At 43.3% G+C, this 22222-nt stretch overlaps 1 protein-coding gene across 5 annotated transcripts in view; it reads left to right on the top strand.

The window, feature by feature from the left end:
- LYZL4 (lysozyme like 4) overlaps window positions 1–22222 on the top strand; it is a 114534-nt gene that overhangs the window by 73550 nt on the left and 18762 nt on the right. For 3 of the 5 annotated variants that reach the window (XM_055109735.1, XM_055109736.1, XM_055109734.1), the window contains exon 5: window positions 2267–2888. The exons of 1 other annotated variant lie outside the window; for it this stretch is intronic. In XM_055109735.1, coding sequence (XP_054965710.1) covers window positions 2267–2336 — 70 coding nt within the window. In that variant the 3' untranslated portion in view covers window positions 2337–2888. Of the gene's footprint in view, window positions 1–2266; window positions 2895–22222 lie in introns of those variants that run through there. One more of the 5 variants, XM_063602280.1, reaches the window with a different exon arrangement.

Raw genomic sequence — 22222 nt, 5'->3', positions numbered from 1 at the left:
TCCCAGTGTCCACACTGAGCTGCACCTTGCTTTTTTTCAGCTATTAATAGAGCTCATGAATCTTGGCATTATCACTACTTAAAGGTCACTGCCATCGCTGTAACAACTGCTAGTACCCCACTGTATAGATGTTGCAGGTAATTTATCTGCCAGTTCTCTAATGAAGAAAATTTAGTTCGTTCCATTTTTGTTGCTGCTGTTGCTGTTTCAAAATTCTATCATGAGCGTCTTGCTTTTAGAACTTTTATGTTCTTTCAATTGTATCCTTAGAGAAATCCCTTGAAGGGGATTTATTGAGACCATTTGGTGCATTTAAACGTTGGAGAGACCAGTTGCTAAACTGCCACTGGGAGAAGGGGCTCCTCCACCCACACTGCATGAAGGGGCCTGTTTCTCCTCAGCTCACCAGCCTGAGGTGTTAAAAACCTGTATGGTTTTAGAAAATTGAGATGTGTAAAGTGATGTCATTCTGTTTTGCTTTGCATGTTGAAATTACAAAGGAAGTTGAACATGTTTTCATGTGTTTATTGGCTATTTTTCTGTGAACTGTTTACTTATATTCTTAGTCCATTTTTCTATTGGGTTGATAATAGTTTTTTTCTTCATGTTGACCTTTTATGTGTCCTTTATAAATTAGGCTTATTAGACCTTTATTCATTTTATTTGCATAAACTATTTTTTCAGGTTTGTTATTTGTATTTTGATTTTATGGTATTTTTATCCTACGAGAGTTTCACAGATTCACAGAATCAAATCCCTTGGTTTTTTTCTTTTGTGGCTTCTAGATTTATGTGAAATCTCTTTCTTAGAAAGGTCTTTTGTATGCCAAAATTGTAAGCCATGTATTACAACAGTGCTGGCACACACACAAATTAAGCCCTATATTAAATTTTTGTTAAATAAGTTAAAAATAGAATACGATTTTATGTTTTTAATGCTTAAAATTTTGGCCTTCTTGGAATTTATTTTGGTATAAAAAGTGAGGTGTAGGGACTCAGGTTTATATTTTTTAAATGGCTAGTCATTGATTTCAATACTATTTATTCAGTAACCCATTTTCATCACTAATTTAATAGATTGTAATTTTAAAGTGAAAGTCCCCTTATTAATGTTAACTGACTTTGGAGTGTTTGAAATACCCTTCATATATGGTCCGAGTTTCCAGTTAATGTGGAAGCTTGGCTGATTCTTTAGAGTAAGCCCTAATGAACTAAAACCATATTTAGTGTATGGCACTGAGTGGAGCTATGCTAAGCCAGGCAGATCAAGGCCTTCTTATTGCTGAGGTTCCCAGTGAAGGAAGCTAATTAAGCTAACAGGCAGCCACGTGTTCTCCAAAGCTCGGTTGGTCAGCTCTGCAGGGTTGGGGCAGACAGGAAGGGAGAAGACTAAGATCACACATGGCCCCAAGGAGTCCCTTCTGCAATGTCTGCCCTGAGCTATGGAGAGCCTTGGGATTTCTGAAAATACCTGTGTGTATGTTTCCCCGCCACTCTGTAACTACGAGGGGCCAGAGGTCCACAGCCCTGTCTTGCACTGTAGGACCTCCTACCCTGGAAGACCCGTGGAAACCGGCCCGCTGAGGGGTGGGATGACCAAACAGGATTTCTAATGGCGTACAGCTGGCCTGAGTGACTCCCCACCCTGGAGGTAGGGACTGGAGAACCTGAAGTCTGGGTGCTGGCATGGGGACCCAGAACAAGGGAATCACTTTTACAGGCACCAGGAGAAAAGGTTAGAGAAACTCAGTGCAGCTGACTTAGGTGGGGCTAAAGAGTTGGAAGGAATTTTGGAAGGTGAAGAGCGGAGCAGGTACGTGGAAAGGTGAAAGGGGCCCTGGCCCAGGGGACAAAGGTTCTATTTGCAGGCCTAGGGTCTGCCAAAGACTCATCATGTGACTCTGGGAAAGTCACGGAACTTCTCTGAAGCTCACTTCAGAGAAGCAAATGATACCTCCGTTGCAGGGTTGGGGGAGAATTTCACAGTTCACAGTTCAGCCTCCTCATCTCACCATGTGGGGTTTATGGAATGAGGTGGGGGCTGATGTGGGCACTAGGATGGAGGAAGCACCAGTATTCAAGCCAGGATGTGATGAAGACAGCACTGGAGATGCACAAAAGCCTTCAGAATCGTGCCCACGGCAGAGGTGGAAAACTCAAAGGCTCCAAGGGGCAGGCAGGTGTAAATGGCCTGAATGGGGCTGTGAAGCCCTGGAGACCCTGAGTTCTGACTTTGAGGAGCCCTTCCTGTTCACTTCTCTCCACAGGCCCACCTGGTCCCGGTACTGCCAGTACTCCGATACCCTGGCACGGTGGCTGGATGGTTGCAAGCTGTAGCTGCCTGCATGGCCCCTGCAGCACTCACCAGTTGCATCTTGTGAATGAAGGTGCTTTTCTGCTTGCTGCTTCAGTCAATCCTTTTGATGATCTCACCACTTTAAGAGTTCCAGATGGAAAAAGACAAAAGTTTGCTTCATCCGGGGATGCAGGATGCAGAATAAACCAAACTAGTTACTCAACTTGGGCCAAAGGTCTCTGCTTTGATTATGATTATTTCTGTAATCACCATTATTTACTATTATTGTGATTTATTATTATTTAATCTCATATGGAGGAATTGAAGGAAGGAAATTATCTGAAAAACAAGATGTGTCCATGAATGTCAATACTAAACAGGAAAAGGAAGAACAGGTACAGTGGAACCAAAGAGGAAAGAAGAGAGGAAGAGAGGCTGGCACAAGCAGGGCCTCCAGCCAAGGCGTGTCCACACTGGGACACACAGAGGGAAGGGAGAGACCACAGAATCCTCTTTGCACGTCTATGAAGGGAATCAAATGACAGTTGCTCATTTCTTATAAAAAGTCTCTGAAAGTTATAAATAACACATATTTGCATTAGAGAAATTTGGGAAAATACAGAAATGTTAAAAAGGAGAAAAATTTTCCTATAATCTCAGTACTCAAAGACAATTGCTGTTATGTTTTGGTTGCGTTTCCTGCTGATCTTTTTTCTGTATAGGGTTTTTATTCTTTTTCAAAAATGCCATGATAATGTTGTAGTTAGAGAGTTTTGCATCTGACTTTTTAGAAAGAAAACAAACAAATAAGGTAAGCCACTTTTCCCCTACATCTGTTTCAACTTTAAGTAGCAAGGGGTTTATTTTAAAAGCTTAGTGGCTTACAGCTTCTTTCATGGGATGGAGTACAGCTGTCAGCCTGGGCTTCCTGGACACACCTGCCTGAGATCTGGTAGCAGCAGCAGCGAGAGCACAGGTATCTGCTCAGCAGGTCAGGTCACCTATGGGACCCACACCATCATGGGGGTTGGAGAACATAGTTCTTCACCTTTCAGTCCTCATACAGGAAGAAAAGAACTAGAGTAGTACGGAGAAAGCCTGTCAGTCACATGTGCTTCACCATGGTGTTGTAGTTCTTCAAAGTGAAATTTTAGTGCCAGTGAGTATTTCAGTATATGACACACCATATTTTATTTAACTTTTGCTCTACTCTTAGATGTTTTCTTTTTTTCTTTTCTTTTTTTTGAGACAGAGTCTTGCTCTGTCACCCATTGCTGGAGTGCAATGGCGCGATCTCGGCTCACTGTAGCCTCCACCCCGCAGGTTCAAGCGATTCTTCTGACTCAGCCTCCCGAGTAGCTGGGATTGCAGGCACGCACCAACAACACCTGGCTAATTTTTGTATTTTTAGTAAAGACGGGGTTTCACCATGTTGGCCAGGATGGTCTTGAACTCCTGACTTCAAGTGATCCACCCGCCTCGGCCTCCCAAAATGTTGGGGTTAGGGGTGTGAGCCACCGATCTTGGCCATGTTAGATCTTTAGGTATTGCCATTTTAAAAACCATTACAAAGAGTGCTGAAGTCCCTGTTTGGGGCTGCCCCTTTTTATTTCTCACATTTTAAAAATTACCCCAACAACATATATTTAATGAAGAAAACCTGGGTAGCATAAGTAGTCATAAAGAAGGAAATTAAGAATATCCCCTCACTGGAAACAGAAGTTTTCATCATTGTCATGTTGCTAAAGTGGGCAATCCTGACTTAGGAAAAGAAACTTTTCGTGTGTATATCTTCCCTGCTTTCGTGTGTGTGTGTGTGTGTGTGCACATTTTTCCCCTTACAGACATGGACTACTACTAAACATACAGTTTTGTATCTTCCTTTTTTCACTCAATATTTTGCAATCTAATATTTCCAGGTCTACAGCAGGGATCCTAGCACCATTTTTAACAACTGCACAGCTTTCCATTATATAGACAAGCTATGATGTATGTAACTCTTTATTGTTACTCTTTGTAATTTAGAAAAAAATTGAAGAAATTAGGTAAAAAGTGGCTACGTGAAAGGCAGGCAAGATCCAAATCAATTCAGCCTTTCTTTTTGTCTTAACCTTGGTTACTTTCAGAAGGAAGAAATGGCTGTAAGTTAGAATTTCAGAGACAGAACTTTTACTCAAGTTCAGTAACAATTGTTGAGCTTAATCAAACAGTTTTGTGTGGCTTTCCCTCCTCTCTAGAGAAGAGGGTATTCTATATTCCCCAACCACACAGCATGAATCATACAGTAAAATTACTGGCAGTGGCACTTGCAGTTGAGATCAATGTGAAGCTTTGATCAACTTTTTTATTGAGCTGGGAACCCCACATTGCTTCCGAGGGTAGGTCCAAGAACGATAATGCACATGACCTCAATCCAATCTTAACCCAGAATTAATAACCTGCAATTGATGAAAACACTATCTCCTCGAGTGCCAAATCCAGCGTGCTGCTGCCTCTTTCCAGCCCATTGCTTCTGCTGCGGCTCACCATCCTCTAATGGGCACTTGTGTCAACATGGGCGTGAGGCATGAGGACAAAGCAAATGTTAGTGTATTGATTGGAACAGCCTCTCTCGGGTTGCCCAAGCCCACTGATAATGGGTGTTACAGTGAGCACTCATTCTGGGGGCAGATCTCCTTGTCTGGTTTACAGAATGATCCAAGCTGGATTAGGAAATCTCAATAACAACAACTCCTATTATTATTACTTCTGTTACCAGCAGCTATCATATTAACTCCAACCATATAAATATTACACAGACCTTTACACGATATTTCCAAGCCTTGCAAAACCTCCTAAGGTACTTATGAAATATACCCATATTACAGATGGTGAAATTGAGGCTTAGGGCTAAATAATGTGGCTTTACTCCAGTTTGGTAAGTGATGAAGTTGGGATTGGTATCTCCTCAAAACCTATATCCCCACACAGAGCTCCCTTCCAAACCCTGGTACTATATTGGTATTAATTTTCTACTCCATTAGCTGGAAAATTGGGTCTCTAGCTTTTTAATTAAGATGCTGCACTTAAGAGGTATTAGGCAACTAGTGCAGGACAATGGTCATCGTGTTGGTGCCCAGTTCACAGGCTGGGAAATTGAGTGAATTTTCTCAACTGCACAAAATAAATCAAGAAGACAGTGTGGAAATCTACAGCATTTCTAAGCTTCTGTCATAGTAAAAATCACTTGGGGCAGGCCGGGCACGGTGGCTCATGCCTGTAATCCCAGCACTTTGGGAGGCCGAGGTGAGTGGATCACCTGGGGCCAGGAGTTCGAGACCAGCCTGGCCAACATGGCCAAACCCCATCTCTACTAAAAATACAAAAAATTAGCTGGGTATGGTGGTGGATGCCTGTAGTCCCAGCTGCCCGTGAGGCTGAAGCATGAGAATCACTTGAACTCAGGAGGTGGAGGTTGCAGTGAGCCGAGATCATGCCACTGCGCTCCAGCCTGAGCGACAGAGCAAGACTCTGTCTCAAAAAAACAAACAAACAAACAAAAATCACCTGGGGCCACTGTTAAAATGCTGATTCCTGGGCCATGTGTCTGACCTACTGAATCCATATTTCCAGAGATGTGGTCCAGGGAATCTGTGTTTTCAAAGCTTCTCCAGATAACTCTGATCTTGGGGAAACTTGGAAGAAACCGGCTAGTGCAAAGAGTACAGGGTTGGAAAATGTCGGAAGTCATAGGGATCGTTCCTGGCTCTGCCACTTATCATTGAGCCAGTTAATTCCTTGAGCCTCATTTTTCCTACCTGCAACAAAGTGAGTGACTCTGGCTGCGCTGGCTACACAGTGGTGATGTTGAGGGGGCAGCAGTGAGGCCATGGGGGTCTTCTGATTTCTGGGCCCTTCGCCTGCTTCCCAGCACCATGCTGACTTTATGAGTAAAAACGCTGCTACAGATCTGCCACCAGGAGGGCCTGGTTGTGTGTGTGTGTGTGTGCACGCACACACGTCTGGTGCCATGTGTATCCTGCAGCATAGCCTGTCCAAGTCCCTTACTGGAGTAAGAAGATTGCATCTCATGCACCCTCAGGACACTGCTTTCCACGATTGTCCCTAAGTTGTGGCTGGTTTTGCTTTGTATTTCAAACCCTGCACACTTCTGAGCTAAAGGTGAGCCAGGCAGCCTCTGCTCCTCATTGCTGCTTCCTCCTTCCTCCCTGAAGTGCTCTAGCTCCTTTGAAGCAAGCGTTCCTCCTGCATTCTCCTGTTCCTGCCCCGCATTCACTGAAGATTTTGGCTTTTGGCTCACTATTTTTCCACCACTACTGGAGTCATCATTCTTGGTGGCTTCAGTATTTATTTAGGCAAGTCACCAGCACCCTGGCATCTTGGTTCCTTGAGTTCATCACCTGGAAAGATCTTGTCCTCCACTTCACTTCAGCCTATCAGCCTTGCCATTACTAGTAACTCCACCACCTTAAAAATCTCGATTCTAAGACCCCACTCTTTGAACGCCACCTCATATCTTTCCATTGCATCCCTCAAGCAGCTCTCTGATACCAATAATTCTTTGGCTCCACTGGAATCTCTAAGGATTGGTCCTATCACCCTCACACTGTCTCTCACCTCATGTCCTCACTTCTCTCCTGCCCTGGCTTAGATTCCACAGCCACCATCATAATGATGTCATGCATGCACCCTCATCCCCTGTGCTCTTCCCTCCGACATACTCACCTGGCTGCCCAATCCTGGTTACAACCCACTTTACCTATTTTGTGTTTGCACCCAAGTAGCTGTACATATTTAAAGAAGAAAAAATCCCACAAAATCCTGTTGACTAGTGTCACTTTAAATTCTTAAAAACCATTATCAAGTGCACCTTTACATTTCTGACCTCTTAGATGACTGTTTCATGCTTTCTCCTCTCTCTTTAACTCTCCCACACCTCCTTCTTCATTCACCTTTAGCTGCTGCTGCTGCTTCCTAGTTCACTGAGGAAATAGAAGCCATCAGATAAGACCATCTGCAGCCCCATCCCCACATCTGTCTACCCCCACACTCTGCCATTCCCCATGTGGTTATGAACTGCGGGTGCTCCCAGCTAAGGCAGGCCTCTCCACTTGGTTCCTGGATCTCAATTTCCCTTGCCTTGTCTCACTGATAGGCCAGGTGCAGTGGCTCATGCCTGTAATGCCAACACTTTGGGAGGCCAAGGCAAGCCAATCACTTGAGGCCAAGAGTTCAAGACCAGCCTGGGCAACATGGCAAAACCCTGTCTCTACAAAAAAAAAATACAAAAAGTTAGTTGGGTGTGGTGGTGTGCACTGTAGTCCCAGCTACTTGGGAGGCTGAGGTGGGAGGATCGATTAAGCCCAGGGGCAGAGGTTGCGGTGAGATCACACCACTGCACTCTAGCCTGGGTGACAGAGTGAGACTCCATCTCAGAAAAAAAAAAAAAGAGAGAGAAGTGATAATATACTATCACTTTCTCCCTCCCTGCTTGATTGCTTACACCATCAAAAAAAACATATTGTAATATCTCCTATTTAAGGCAATCTCTCTCGGCCTCTGATTTCCTACCATTTCTTAAAACTGATATTGTAATATCTCCCACTTAAAACAATCTCTCTCGGCTTCTGATTTCCTACCATTTCTTTAAAAATTCCTCAAAAAACGTATCCAAGTTTCCTCTCTTCTCTGTATTACCTTCCCTTCTCTCTTCAATCCACTTTATTGGAAGCATGTTTATTATAAGCATTATGGTCTCATATTGCAAAATGCTATGATCAATTCTTAGTCCACATCTTAGCCCTCAGCAGCATTTGACATGATTGATCATTCCCTCCTTGAAACACCAGATTCACTGTCTTTTGGGCCACCTATATTCCTGGTGTCTCCCCTCTTTCTGGTCACTACTACTTGAGCTCCTTTATTGGTGTCCCCTCCTCTTCCTGGTCAATGTTGGAGGGACCTCGGCTCAGTCCTCAGATTTCTTCTCTGTTTTCATCTACTCCTATAGTTTCAAATAACATCAGTGTTTTTATGACTTCTAAATATGTATATATTTCTTCCCCAATATTTCCCTCAAACTCCAAATTCACATACAAAAATACCTGTTATGTTTCATTTGACTATTGAATAGACATCTGTACATACAGTACAATAGTAGCAGAAAATGGATATGCATTGAAAGGGGCCCAGATAGCTCAGGTGCAGACTTCTTTATCCTCACAATGCTGGGTCACACTGGACATGTATTGTCTCCAGGTCTCTTATTACCATGGGCACGTATGTCAAACATCTCAGTAGCGGAGAACCTGGTTGTGGTTGGGGTATCTTAAAATGAGCTGGTCATATAAGCATGCTGTAGCTATGTGGCCAGCCTTAATAATTGAAATCCCCCTTCCAAGGCTCCACCAAAACCAGGTGCAAACTATCAGTCCAATTATTCTGGCATGCTGATTCATCTTGTTCCAAAGTAACTCACTGACCCAAGGGTACATCCCATGGTTAATACATCCCATGGTATCAGCCAAGGGTTATTTGCCCTAGAATATAGGCATGTAGTCAATCTCCACCACTTGCAATTAACCTATGCTATGCAGATACCGTAACAATGGGTAAAGCCATGGATGGTGGAGCTGGCAGAAGTATTGCAAGCAGGGCAGGCACATATTCCAGTAAATATAAAAATAACTGCTCCCCTTGCAGTGAGCCGAGATCGTGCCACTGCACTCCAGCCTGGGCGACAGAGCGAGACTCCATCTTAAAAATAAAAAAATAGCTGCTCCTGCCATGATGAAAGGGGTCCAGTGTAATCCACCCGCCACAAAGTGTCCAGTTAGTCCCTCTGGGGATTGATGTTATATTAGGGTCTTTGCTATTGGTAGGTTGGGCAGGCCAGTCTTGGAGAAGAGAAATCGTTGTTGTTGAGAACATGCAAAAACTTCATCCTTGTCACCATAGCCACTTCGTTTGTTCACCAGGTGTGGCTAGGGAAAGAGGCTGCTGACATCTATAGCTCATCTTGTCCATCAGATTATTAAAAGCCTTGCCTGCTGTGGGCATCTTAAGGCAAGCATTCACACAGCATACAGATATCCTCACGTTGTGCCCATTCCAAAAGGACTATCTACAAATCCCTTTTCCAGACCTTATAGCCACCAATCTCTTAGTCTTGTTCCTTCTAAATCCCTGACCATCCAGCCAAATCATTAGCTACCTCCCATAAATCAGCATAGATCTCTACCTGTAAACATCTTTCTTTCCAGGCAAAATGAACAACCAGTGGTCTTTTTTAAAGTATTGCCCAGAGGGAGAATTTCCCTCCCCATTATGTTCCGTATAATGTGTAGCACTCTTCATCTAGTTGGTGCAGCACCCTGTGCAGATCCGTTCGTGAACTTTGTCGGAACTTTTTCTTCCTCAGTCAACTGATCATAAAGAACTCCCCATGAAGCCATAGGTGAAGACTGATGGAGTGGAGAGAGGTACTATAGGAATCCCGCTTATGGATTCCTATAAGTAGGAAGGCACCTACTGGTGCCTTCAGGACCTGACTGAAACCAATATTACTTCTGTCACTGGATGATGCCATGCTGCTGCATACATAAAGCCACCTTTGTGACTTGGGCATCAGAGAACATCTAGTTCACAGTAGCCCGTTCAGATCATGTGGTCTCCTACAGTCAGCCCTAGGAGCGAGGTAGGAACTGCTTCTCAAAAGGAAAGTAGTTATTTCTGGAATAGGGCACAGCTTTGCTTTAAGACCCTACGGTGCTATGCTGTGACTCTCCTATCAGGGTTTTCCAGAGGCTCCGTGGAATTAGTTGCTGGCAAAATTAACAGAAGAGCTACAGGAGCAAGTCAGCCACCTGTAGGGTTTACCATTGCGCCTGTGGTGCAGGGAGTCAGAAAGTGGCTGCTGCTTCTAGGACGTCTGAAATGTGTAGGAAACTGCTGCCAACTTCCCAGCAACTCAGCAGCCTTGAGTGAGGTAACTGGCAGGGAAGCCATGGCCTACTATAAGAATTCTGTCCTGTGAATCTAGGGTCACATTTTCTGTCCAGAACAGTTTCTCTCAGAGGAAGAATGTCTGTTACCTCCCTTCTGCCTTCTAGATCTCTATAAATATATATCTGTGGTGAAGCCTAGACTGTATGCAGAACCCTGTCAGCATGAGCACCTCCCAGGGCCCCGGCTCCCACCACCCAGGGGAGGACATAGAAGCAGGTGCAAGTGGAGCTGGATGCCAATAGACAATGTCTTGGCCATTTGCACTTTGAAGTTAATGAATAACGTTTGTTTTGCCCAGGCACAATCATATGGCTTTCAGTCCCTCAGCAGCCTAAGCTTCTTGGCAAGGCACATAGAGCCCTCCTTGCTGGGGCTCTCCAGTGCCTCGCAGCCACACTCTCTTTGCTTCCCTACCTCCTCCCCACCACTCACCCCTCCCCAATTCCCAGTCAGGGCAGCTGTCATCACAAAATGTTTTTATTATCTATTGGTCACCCGTTTTGAAGGAAGATGGAATTTTAAATTCACATGTCAAAAACAGCCTCAGCAGGACTGATTGTCATTTTTACAAGAGATCCCATCTCATCTATGCAGACACTCATTAAAAATAAGACTCACACAACTAGCTTAGCAGTTCTGAATGCTTGTTCAGCAAATGTTCAAAAATTTTACTGGTTTCAGTTTATGTCCAGGTTCCTTGGGAGCCGCCTCTCTAGTGCTGAGCATCTCAAGAAGCGTTCGACTCTGCTGGCATTCATGACTCTCTGAGGGGCCCTCTGCACATCCTGTTTAACTTCCCGAGACAGCCTGTGAATAATTGAAAAACAGCTTCTGAATAACCCCAAGCCTGGTAGAAGGAGCTTGGGTTGAATCATCAGATTGATCTATGTCTGTGCTGTTGCTCACCAGCCGTGAGCATCCACCAAGTTGCTTGTCTTTTGGGAGTTTTTTTTTTGTTGTTTGTTTGTCATTTCCACTTTTAAGATCAGGATAAAATCCAGGCGTGCTTGATTACTGGGAGGCTGATACAACATCTGACCCTTGGACTGGGGACTCCAGAAACAGTTCTTTTCTTGACAAGAGTGCGCATAGCTAGGTGAAGGATGTTTCTAACTGCCCACATTTCATTCTACACATTGTTTCCTGTATATGACTCCCCTTTTGTTTTTTCTTCTGGCCACCCACTGTCACAAATGAGCTCCGGGGAAGGGAGTCCCACTTACAGGATGATGAATGAACAGGGGGGAAAAGGAGAGATGGAGCTGTGAGAATCGCTCTCCTGCTCACGACCCCTGGAGGCTGTGATGACCGACCTTGTGGTTGCGGTGTTTGTTGCTACCTTCGAGCCTGGGAGGTGAAGACCACTGCTTGGCTGACGGGTGGGAAAGGTCTCCGTGGCCCGGTGAGATTCATCCCAACAATCAGCTGAGGAGAGGCTTCCCCCTTTAGACAGAAGCAGGAGGGGATGGAAAAAGAGGGCTGAGCTGGGTGGGAAGGGTAGCCCTGGCTGGAGACAGGAGGACCTAGAGGTGAGGGAGGTAGGCAGGTGATCCATGTTGCTGAATTACTGAGGCAGAATTTCTGAGCTTGGAAAGTGAGGCAAGTTTCATGTTCCTGGCAAATTTTCTGTTCTTTTCTCTTTTGTTCTTTTTGAACCTCCCACCCTGCACACCTGTCTAAAAGGAAATCAATGGCAGCAGGGAGAGTTGGGGTGGTGGAGCAGGGACAGCGATGAGGGGTTGGGGGGGAGGCGGCATGTGGAGCACCAAGGGACGGCAGGTGTGGAGATAAGGATGCTTCACCCTCTGTGGCTCTCCCTCCACAGCCTTGGGTGAGATCTGTGTTTTGCCTTCACAGAAGTCAAACTGTTACTGTGAGAGGCAATACATGTCCTATCTTCTCTTCGTCTCTCTTATAGTTGTAAGAAGTGACACACATGAAATTCTCTGTTTGTATGAGGCCCATGCTAGGTGGTTCACATAAGTTATCTCATGAAGTCCTTCATTGAAACCTTATGAACCAGGCATTTGGATTCCAGCTCTATGACTTCCTGACCTCGGGCACGGTACTTAATCTTGTTAAGTCTCACTTCCCTCGTCTGCAAAATGGAGATAAATACAGACAACAATAGCAATGCACGAGGGATTGCTGTGAAAGTTAAATGAAATATTGCACAGTATGTTGTTATTATTGTCCTCAGGTGAGGAAATGAAGAAATAAAATATGGAGTAAAAGTAAAGTGGGTGACTGGAGTAATATTAAGCCTTGAGGTGGTGGAAGTTAGCAGAGAAATAAAACGCAAATATAAAGGCGAATTTAAAAAAATCTTTTCATTATGGAAAATTTTAAACATATAAAGACAAAGCACAGTGAACCCCCACATACTTATCAATCAGCTTCTTCTATTGTCAACTTGTGGCCAACTTGGTTACTTCTATTCCTACTCATTCCTTCAATATAAGATTATTTTGAAGCAAATCCAAGACATCATAGCATTTTATCTGTGAATATTTTAATACATGTCTCTGAGAAATAAGAAACCAAAAAAATCTGAGCCAACCATTATCAGATCCAAAAAATTAACAGTAACTTCTTAAAATTAACAAATTTTATTGTTCAAATTTTGAAGAAACATTTTTAAAAGGGAGAGAATAGTAAAATCATCTAACTTTTTCTTACTTCTGAAAATCAACTTCATCCTTGTGATAGGCAGAATAATCAGCTCTGCAAAGATATACATGTCCTAGTCCCCTAAACCTGGAAATATGTGACCTTTTATGGAAAAAAGGGGGGCTTTGAAGATGTGACTAAGTTAAGGATCTTGAGGTGAGAAGATAATTCTGGATATCCATTTGGGCCCAAAGTAACCACAAGGGTGCTTAAAAGAGGGAGGCAGGGGTGGGGCGCGGTGGCTCAAGCCTGTAATCCCAGCACTCTGGGAGGCTGAGGCAGGCAGATCACTTGAGGTCAGGAGTTCAAGACCAGCCTAGCCAACATGGTAAAACCCCGCCCCTACTAAAAATACAAAAATTAGCCGGGCGTGGTGGCAGGTGCCTGTAATCCCAGCTGCTCAGGAGGCTGAGGCACAAGAATCTCTTGAACCCGGGAGGCAGAAGTTGCAGTGAGCCAAGATTACACCACTGCACTCCAGCCTGGGCAATAGAGTGAGACCCTGTCTCAAAAAAAGAAAGAAAAAAAAGGATGCAGGAGTGAGGGTCAGGGGGAGATGTGATGGTGGAAGCAGGAATCAGAATGGTGCAGTCTCTTGAAGCTGGAAAAGGCAAAGAAATGGTTTATCCCCTAGAGCTTCCAGAAGGAACACAGCTCTACTGACACCTTGATTTTAGACCTCTGACCTCCAGAACCCTCAGTTAACACAATTGTGTTTTTTCGAGTCACTAACTTTGTGGCCATTGGGTACAGCAGCAATAGAAACCAGCACAATTGTGTTTTCTTAGTTCATGCTTTATAATATCTACTATTTATCGGGTGCCTGACCCTCAATATTATAATCCTTTGAAAGCAGACAGGTGTTAGTATTACCGTTTTACAGAAGGGGAAACTGAGGCTTAGAGCATTTTAATAACTTAGAGTCCACAAGGCTAGAAAGTGGTGAGGGTAGCATTTGAATCCAGGCTCTTTGTGGTCCCCATAATCCCACAGGGCCTCCCATGGTGCTGAGTGAATAGCATCATCTCTTCCTCAGTAGGGGATTTATTTACAGTCATGCCTTACTTAATGATGGGGATACATCCGAGAAGTGCATCTTGAGGCAATTTTGTCATCATGTGAATATCACAGAATGTATTTAACAAACCTAGATGGCATAGCCTACTAGGCACCTAGGCTATATGCAATATAGCCTATTGTTCCTAGGCTACAGACTTGCACACCATGTTACTGTACTGAATACTGTAGGCAATTGCAACACAGTGCTAAGTATTCGTATATCTAAACATAGCTAAACATAGAAAAGGTACAGAAAAAATATGGTATTGTAATCTTATGGGACCACCATTTGTTGACCAAAACATTGTTACGTAATGCATGACTGTCCTTGAAAAGAGGCAAAAGACTTTACAAATCCTGAGAGAGGGCAGATTTAATTAGGTTATTTTTTTAAAGTAATTATCGCAGGAAAAACATTTAAGTTAATGTAGTTTGTTTCTTTTAATTATTAATTTTCCATCAAGTTATATAAGCTCATAATAGAAAAAGCAAAATAGATTTTGTCGTGAAGATCAACACTCCTTCATTTTTCTCTCTTGTTCCACTCCTTAGGAAAGAAAAAAACATGTTCAACTATTTCAGCTGATGCTTTGGGTATTTACCTCCAATTCTCTAAAGAATATGCTCTTTTCCTACTTCTTGGTTTGTGTGAAATCAGGGTTTGCCTTACACCAGGAAGATGGAGATCCAGCTGTCTTTTGCTCCTTACCCTCATCACACACACACACCCCATCCTTCCAGTATAATGCACCTTTAACTTGGGTTCCATCGATGTTTGGCTTTCACTGTGACTGTGAAAATGCTCTTCACAGCTGAGCCACAGAGTGCTCTACTATAACTTCTTTTTCCTGAACAGTGTTTTTCTTCTTTAGCGAAGCATTGTTTTTGCTTGTTTGCTTAGTTTCCTACGTACTTATCATTCATTCAACCCCAAAAGTTTCTGCAGTTGTCTAATTCTCCTCTCAGATGTTCAGATTCATTGGGTTTTCTTTCAGTTCATCTTCTCGAAAAAACCTCCTCCTCATGACTTCTGACTGCTTCAGTCTTCACTGGTCTCTTCACCTCATGCACACCTGTCATTCTTGAATCTTCCTTTATCACCATCAATTTCACCTCTCTCCTGAGATCCCTTGTTTTCCAGAGCCTATCCCTTCTTTCTCCTTGGTTTATACCCTTGTTTTATTGAAATTCGCCCTCCACAAGCTTTCTTAGAAAGAGTGCAAGGGACTCTTGAAATTTTTTGAGATGTTGCATGTCTGAAATGTCTTTATTCCACCTTGATACTTGAGACTGATACTTTGGTTGGGTGCAGAACTCTAAGTCAAAAATAATTTTCCTCTAGAATATTGATTACATTGCTCTTGATTAGCCATAAGCCATTTTTGATTCTAGTTCTTTGTATGTCTTTTCTTTCTGGAAGATTGTAGGATTGTCTCTAACACTTTGAAATTTCACAGTGACATGCCTCAATGTGGGGTCTATTTCCTCCAATATAATGGGGCTTTCAATCTGGAAACCTGTGTACTTCACTTCTAGACAATCATCTTGGAATATTTTGTAGAATTTTCTTTTATGATTTTTGATTCTCTCTGGAATTCCCATCATTTGTGTATCTTGTATTTGTCATTCATTCATTCATTTAATAGTTTCTCCATTTTCTATTTCTTTCACTTTTTCCTCTACTTTCTGGGAACTTTTCTCAATTTTCTCGACTTCTTCTTTCAAACCTTCCATTTATTTTTCATTTCTATTTTCATGTTTTTTATGTCTAAGGGCTTTCTTTGCTCTCTGAATGTTTCTTTCTCCCTTTCTTATTAGCATCCTATGTTGTTTTGAAGATGCAATTCTGGTTTTTTCTTTTTATGATACATTTTTGTTAGTTTCTTCTGGCAGCAGTCTCTTTCTTTCTACCTATTTATTTTATTTACAGTCTTCTCTAAGATGTCTGTTGATCCCTGTTTGGTTATTCATATTTAAGAAGCTGATTGGAGCTTTCAGTTAGTCAGGTTCATCAAGTTATATAAGCACATAATATAAAGAGTAAAATAAGGTTGGTTTTTTTTTTTTTTTTTTGGTGGAAATCAGTTGTTACTGGAGATACTGGAGATGATGGGGTTCACCATGGAGCCATCCGGCTGGACAGTTTCCCTGCAGGCATCACTGATGTCAGGTCTTTCACTCTGCCCTCCTAGGCTGCCCATGTTCCCCAGAGAAGGCTGCTGCAGCCTCCCACCTGGAGTATATAGGCTTGGCTGCCCCATTCTTGGAGCCAGTTTGGGAGGAAGGTTGAGGAGTAGGCTGGGTCTCATCTTTCACATGTATAAATGTTTATTTAAACCTCTTGTTTTCAGTATAATACTCCTGCCCTAAACTGTGCCTGATGCCCCCAGTTCAGAAACCCCCAGCATTGACCTCTTCAGATAACTGAATGATAGTTTTCTGCTAGAGTAGTGGGGGACAGGCACCTGGCTGTATGGAGTGGAAAGGAAAGCTGGGGCCTAACTGACTCTTAGGCAGACTTTGAGCCACTTAGCCTCGCTTTACCCTCACTGCCAAGCATCACTGCTGCCGGTTGTTCCTGAGTCTCTGGGGCCGCCTAGGGGCAACTCCGGCTGTGTCTGTTCTATGCTGGCCAAAGAGTCAGCTTTCTAGGGTCTGCTACAGCAGGTGCTATGCATCCTCTGCTTTCCCACTTCTAGCAGGCTGTCCAGTTGTCTCTTCTGCCTGTCCTTGAAAGTTTATGTATTTAAAAAGTTCCTTTAAGCTAAAATGGAGGCCATTCAGGGAGGCCGTTCAGAGTAGGGACCTTGGGGTTCAGTGGATCTGGGCTCTAGTTCCAGCCCCATGGTTTACTAGCTGTTGGATCCCCTGGAAAGTTGGTCATCTCAATTTCCTGATCTATATAAACAGGGCAATCGGTAGAGAAATTGGGAATTTAATATAATGATTGGGGTTATATAAGGATTAAATGAGATGTCCCCAGTGCATGGTATACACTCAGTAGTCAATACATGCTAGCTAGTGTACCTCAATAATAGCAATAATATTTTTCTTGATAAATATTAATATGACATATACTCTGGAATAGATTGAAATCCTGGTAAATAAAGATTTGTCAAAGACTGTCTCTTCCCTGGAGCAAAGACTATCTGTCAAGACTACACGCACACACACACAGAAACACAATATCTATATTGTCTGCTATGGCCTAATTTAGCACATTCTATGATTAAGGAATATCTTTCTAAAACTTTGTTGAGCAAGGGAGAGAAATGGGTCAACCACTGGAACATTGCACAGCCCAATCCACCAAAGCAGGCTGCAAATATCAGTTGTAGTTATTAGTGAAAGACTTTGTATATACAACACTGAGCACTGTTTCTGGCAAATAGTAGGTGATCCGTATGTGTCCTCTGACATTGGATCTGTGTTCTTACTTCTTCTCCTCTCTGGAATTGGCCTGCTCTGTTTTGCCATGGTGGATGCTTTAAAAGTTTTAAAGTGCTTGTTGGAATACAGTGTGATCCCTAGGATGTTTTTCCCCCTCACAGAAAGCTACAGTTTTTAGCTCATGTGCTTTAGAATAAGATGCGCAAGTCAGAGTGTAATCCACTTAGATCCTAATGAAAGTCACTGGCCAGGACTCCGCCTTTAGGAGGGAGGTCTCTCCCACTGAGTGTCTTGAAGGGTAAATGTAAATAACAGTTTCCATGACTAAAAGGTAGATTTATTTCTGTAGAATTTTATGTTTTACAGTGATCTCCACCCAGTGAAACGGGGCCTAGCAAAGAAGCCAGGAAATTGCTTACCCTTTCCCAAGTCTCATGGGACTTGGCCTTTAAAATACTTACAACTTTTGGTCACTTTTTGCCATTTCAGATAGATTTTCCTTCCAGAACATTCCAATTTATTACCTCGGCAGTAAATTCTTGCTCCTTCCGGATGTGCTGTCGTTTCAACGCTGGCTTTCATTTTCTGTAGCTTTTTTCCGAGTTCAGGATCATATGTCAGTTTTAAGCCAGTTGACTTTGATCACTTTACACAGCCGGCAAAGAATATGGCCTAGTTCATCCCTTCTTCATTATTTTTAAGTGAAATTTTAAAATAATCTCTTGGTTTAGTTCATTCCTGGGGGGCAGGGGATGACTTTCTTTAGATGAATTGATATAGATTCAAATACTAAAATCTGAAAAAAAATTCAAAATTTCATGCAGGTCTTGGTGTAGGCATTTATGAAATGAAGGGGGTCAAGGAATAGTTTAAAGAACAGGAAAGGTCCAACATCAGTCACTGCATCAATTAGCTTTTATCACAACAGTGTTATGTAACAAACCACTCTAGACCTCAGTAGCCTACCATAGTAGGCATTTATCTTTCTCTCCCATGTCTGTAGGTGACCTGATCTAATTTGGGCTCACTAGGACTTGGCACTAGCCAGTATTGGGTTCAGGTCTGCAGCATTGAGTTTTTCACTTTTCTGGGACCACTGAGCTACCCTCAGAAGCACTTCTCAAGGCAGAAGCATAGGAAGGCAAACCCAGCCACACAAGTATATTTTATGCCACAGCTGCTAACATCCCATTGGCCAAAGCCAATAACATGGCCAAATACAAAGTTGGTAGGCAGCAGGGGTAGACATCAACCATGGGGCCAAAATAAGACCCAGGGCCCAGCCCCACATCGGTGGAGCAAGGAAGCACACTCCCCCCATGGAAGTGTGGTGGGAAAGTGAATATTTGTTAGCAGCCATCCTTGACTAGTTTACTCCAGAAGCTCCAATAAGAAGAAATCCTGTAAAGTAGATGTCTGTTCTTTTAGATCAGTGGTTCACAAAATATGGTCCCTGGGCCAGCATCATCATCATCATCACCTAGGAACTGGTTAGAAAGCTGGTCTCCGGGCCCCACCCTAGACCTACTGAATCAGAAACTCTGAGGGAGGGACAATTATATATACAGAGAACACTCTGCTGTTTTGATTTTAATACAAAGGGATTGAGTTTACATTGACAAGGGAAGTATTATTTAACATGATTCAGCTGCCCACTAACCATTTTCACCAAGAGAACTTGGTAAATGCAAGGGCTGCTTAGCTCCAACGTTTTATTTACTCCATGGCCCTTTAGAGGAAGCAGAAAGATCATGAACATAAATATAGGATTTACAATTTATCAGTTATGTGACTTTGGGCAAATAACTTACACTCACAAGATTCCCAGTTACTTATCTATAAAACAGGGCAGTAAACACTGTCCTTTTTTGGGAAAGTGCCTGAAGTGCAGACATGGACCCCATAGCCATAGGTGATGAATCCAGGATGGACAACTGATCTGTCTTAGGTTCCAGCCACTGTTACAGATTACTACAGGCTGGGAGGCTTAAACAACAAATATTATTTCTCACAGTTCTGAAGACTTGAAAGTCCAAGAGGTGGTGTCCGATGAGGGCCCACTTCCTAGTTTGCAGACGGCTGTCTTCTGCAGTTGCCCATCAATTGCTTACACTTTCCCGTGAGACTTGGCCTTCAAAATACTTATAATTTTTGGTCACTGCTCATATGGCAGGAAGGAGAGAGAGAGATCCTGTGTTTCCTTCCCTTTTTGTAAGAGCACTAATCCCAGGATAAGGGTCCTACCCCCATGAGCTAATCTAATCCTAATTACCTCCCAAAGGCCCCACTTCCAAATACCATCACATTGAGGATTAGGATTTCAACATATGAGTTTTGGGAGGGCACAAAGTTTCAGTCCATAAGAGGATCGGAGTGAGTCAATCTGATTGTCTTTTTGAGGAGTTTGGGATTTTGCAATGAGAAACACAGAGGCTGGAAGACAGCAGAGCTGAGTTTCTTTGATGGCAGAGTTCTGGAGAGGAGAGACATAACTCCCAGTGACGAAGCAGCTGGGTCTTCTCTTGGTTCCTGGCCTTCTGGAATTCTTGAGATAACATGAGGACTTCTAATAAACTTCCCTTTTGCTTGAACTAATGTAGTAGTTTGAGAATATGGCTGGCCACATTCTTTGATATCCCTCCTCTCAAGAGGCAAGGTCAATGCCCCTCCCCAGATTCTGTTAATTGGTAATTGAATAACTATTAGAATACAGTGGAAGTTACATTGTGCCATTTTCCAGGCCCAGGCCTTAAGAAACTGGCACTCACACTTTCTTTCTCATGGTGCTTGCTCTTAGAACCCAGCCCCTATGTTGAGGAGATGTCCGAGCTGCCCACAGGGGCACCCAAGTGGAGAAGAATGAACAGCCAGCACTGACTAACCAGCAATATGAGTGAGGCAGTTTGGAAGTAGATCTTCCTGCCTCAATCCAGCTGTCCCAGTTGATGCCATGTGGAGCAGGCATAAGCTGACCCTGCTGAGCCCTGCCAAATCACAGACTTGTGAGCAAACAATCATTGCTATTGGTATAAGCCACTCAGTTTGGAGTGGCTTGATATGCAGCAATAGGTGAATAGAGTCACCAGCTACAGTTTTCTTCTCTGTTGCTCACAAGCAGAAGAGCAGCAGCACAGAGATTAAGCACTTAAGCTCTGGACTCAAATCCTGCTTTGCAACTTACTAGGTGCGATTTTTGGGCCAACTGTGACATCTTTATATAATTCAGTTTTCTCACTTGTCAAATAAAAAGAGAAATAGAAAAACAGTGGTTTTTCATCAGATTGCTGCGAGAATGAAGTGAGATTATGCATGTAAAGTATTTGGTGTGGGTCACCAGCACAGTGAACAGTAAGCACTAAATCTACACGTTAGCTGCACTCCATCTTATTAATATAGAGATGAGTTTCAGGAATGGGCTGCAAGGTAGTGCACCTTAACACATGGAACCAGCTGAGTTGAGGTGCACTGGAAAGAAGTGAGGCATCCCTAACCCCAGCCTGGGGTGCTGGCAGGCCTTTTGCATACAGGGACAATGCAATCCATTAAACAACCTTTTATTGTCTCCCAGAAGCCAGACCATGTGGTCAGTGGTGGAGACTTGGGGACAGACCAGCAAAATATCAGAGTATTTCAGGGATTAGAGATCGTCTACAGACTTTAGTAAGTGACTCAAGAAGGATACAAACTCCAGGCAAGCTGGGATGGCCACTTGAAAGCAGTGTGACAGCAACAGAATGGATATATAACTTTGGCAAAGGAAATTCTTGCTGTCAACCCTCTGAGGCTACTGGGAGTTAAACAGTTGGGCCTTGCTAAATTTCAGAAGCCACATTCTCTGCTACCCGTAAATAAGTGCCTTGATGAACACTGTAGGCCCCTGTAATAGAGATGGCTGGGAGAAACTAGGGGAGATGGGAATGGAATGCTGATTTTGTACCAATCTCAACACTTCCTGTTGGGACACTGGGGACTTTGCCACCACCAAAGTGGCTGTTGGCTCACAAGTTCTGCTCCCTGGGAACAGCTCATGAATCCTGTGTGGATGAGCCCTCATAGGCTTTGTCTACAAAAAACATACCCACCCCCTTGGCCATCCCTGATAGATCCAGGGGAGAACCCAATCTTGGCTGTATCTATCACACTCTTTGTCCTTGAACTGAGAGACATAGACCTTGGCGAGCTGAGTCATGGTAATGTCAGTGCACCAGAAAGGCAGTCAGCAAACCCACTGCTGAGTCCACAGATCTGCCGAAGGCTCCTGCCTTTCTCCAGCCTTGGTTGGAATTATGGTTGAAGTGATTCTGAGGTCCTTTAAGATGACTAAGCTGCACAGGACCTTACCACGTATCTGTTGGCATGTATGACTTGGGGTGAAAATATCAGGCCCAGATAATAGTCAAATTGCCTCACTTTCTGCAAGCTAAACACAGTCTAACTGTATTAGTGACACACACACACACACACACACACACACACACACAGAGAGTCATGCATCACTTAATGATGGAAACACGTTCTGGTAATTTCATCATTGTGTGGATATCAGACAGTGCCTTTACACAAACCTAGATGGTATAACCCACTACATACCTAGGCTTTTGTGTTTTTCCCTATCACTCCGTGGGACATAGTATTTGCCTAGTATCCCTACATGTAAGGAAGAGAGAATAGGATAAACTCAGAATGGCACCTGGTATACCCAAAGAACTGCTTGGGGGATAGTTGATTTTCAAGCTAGCTGGAATTGGTTTCTCTCTTTTGCCAGCCAAGGAAACTTATTATAACAGATTTTTAAAACCCA

Source organism: Pan paniscus, chromosome 2, assembly GCF_029289425.2.
Source record: "Pan paniscus chromosome 2, NHGRI_mPanPan1-v2.0_pri, whole genome shotgun sequence".
Lineage (NCBI taxonomy): Eukaryota > Metazoa > Chordata > Mammalia > Primates > Hominidae > Pan > Pan paniscus.
The sequence above is the reverse complement of the archived record's forward strand: the minus strand, read 5'-3'. Positions and strand labels throughout refer to the sequence as shown.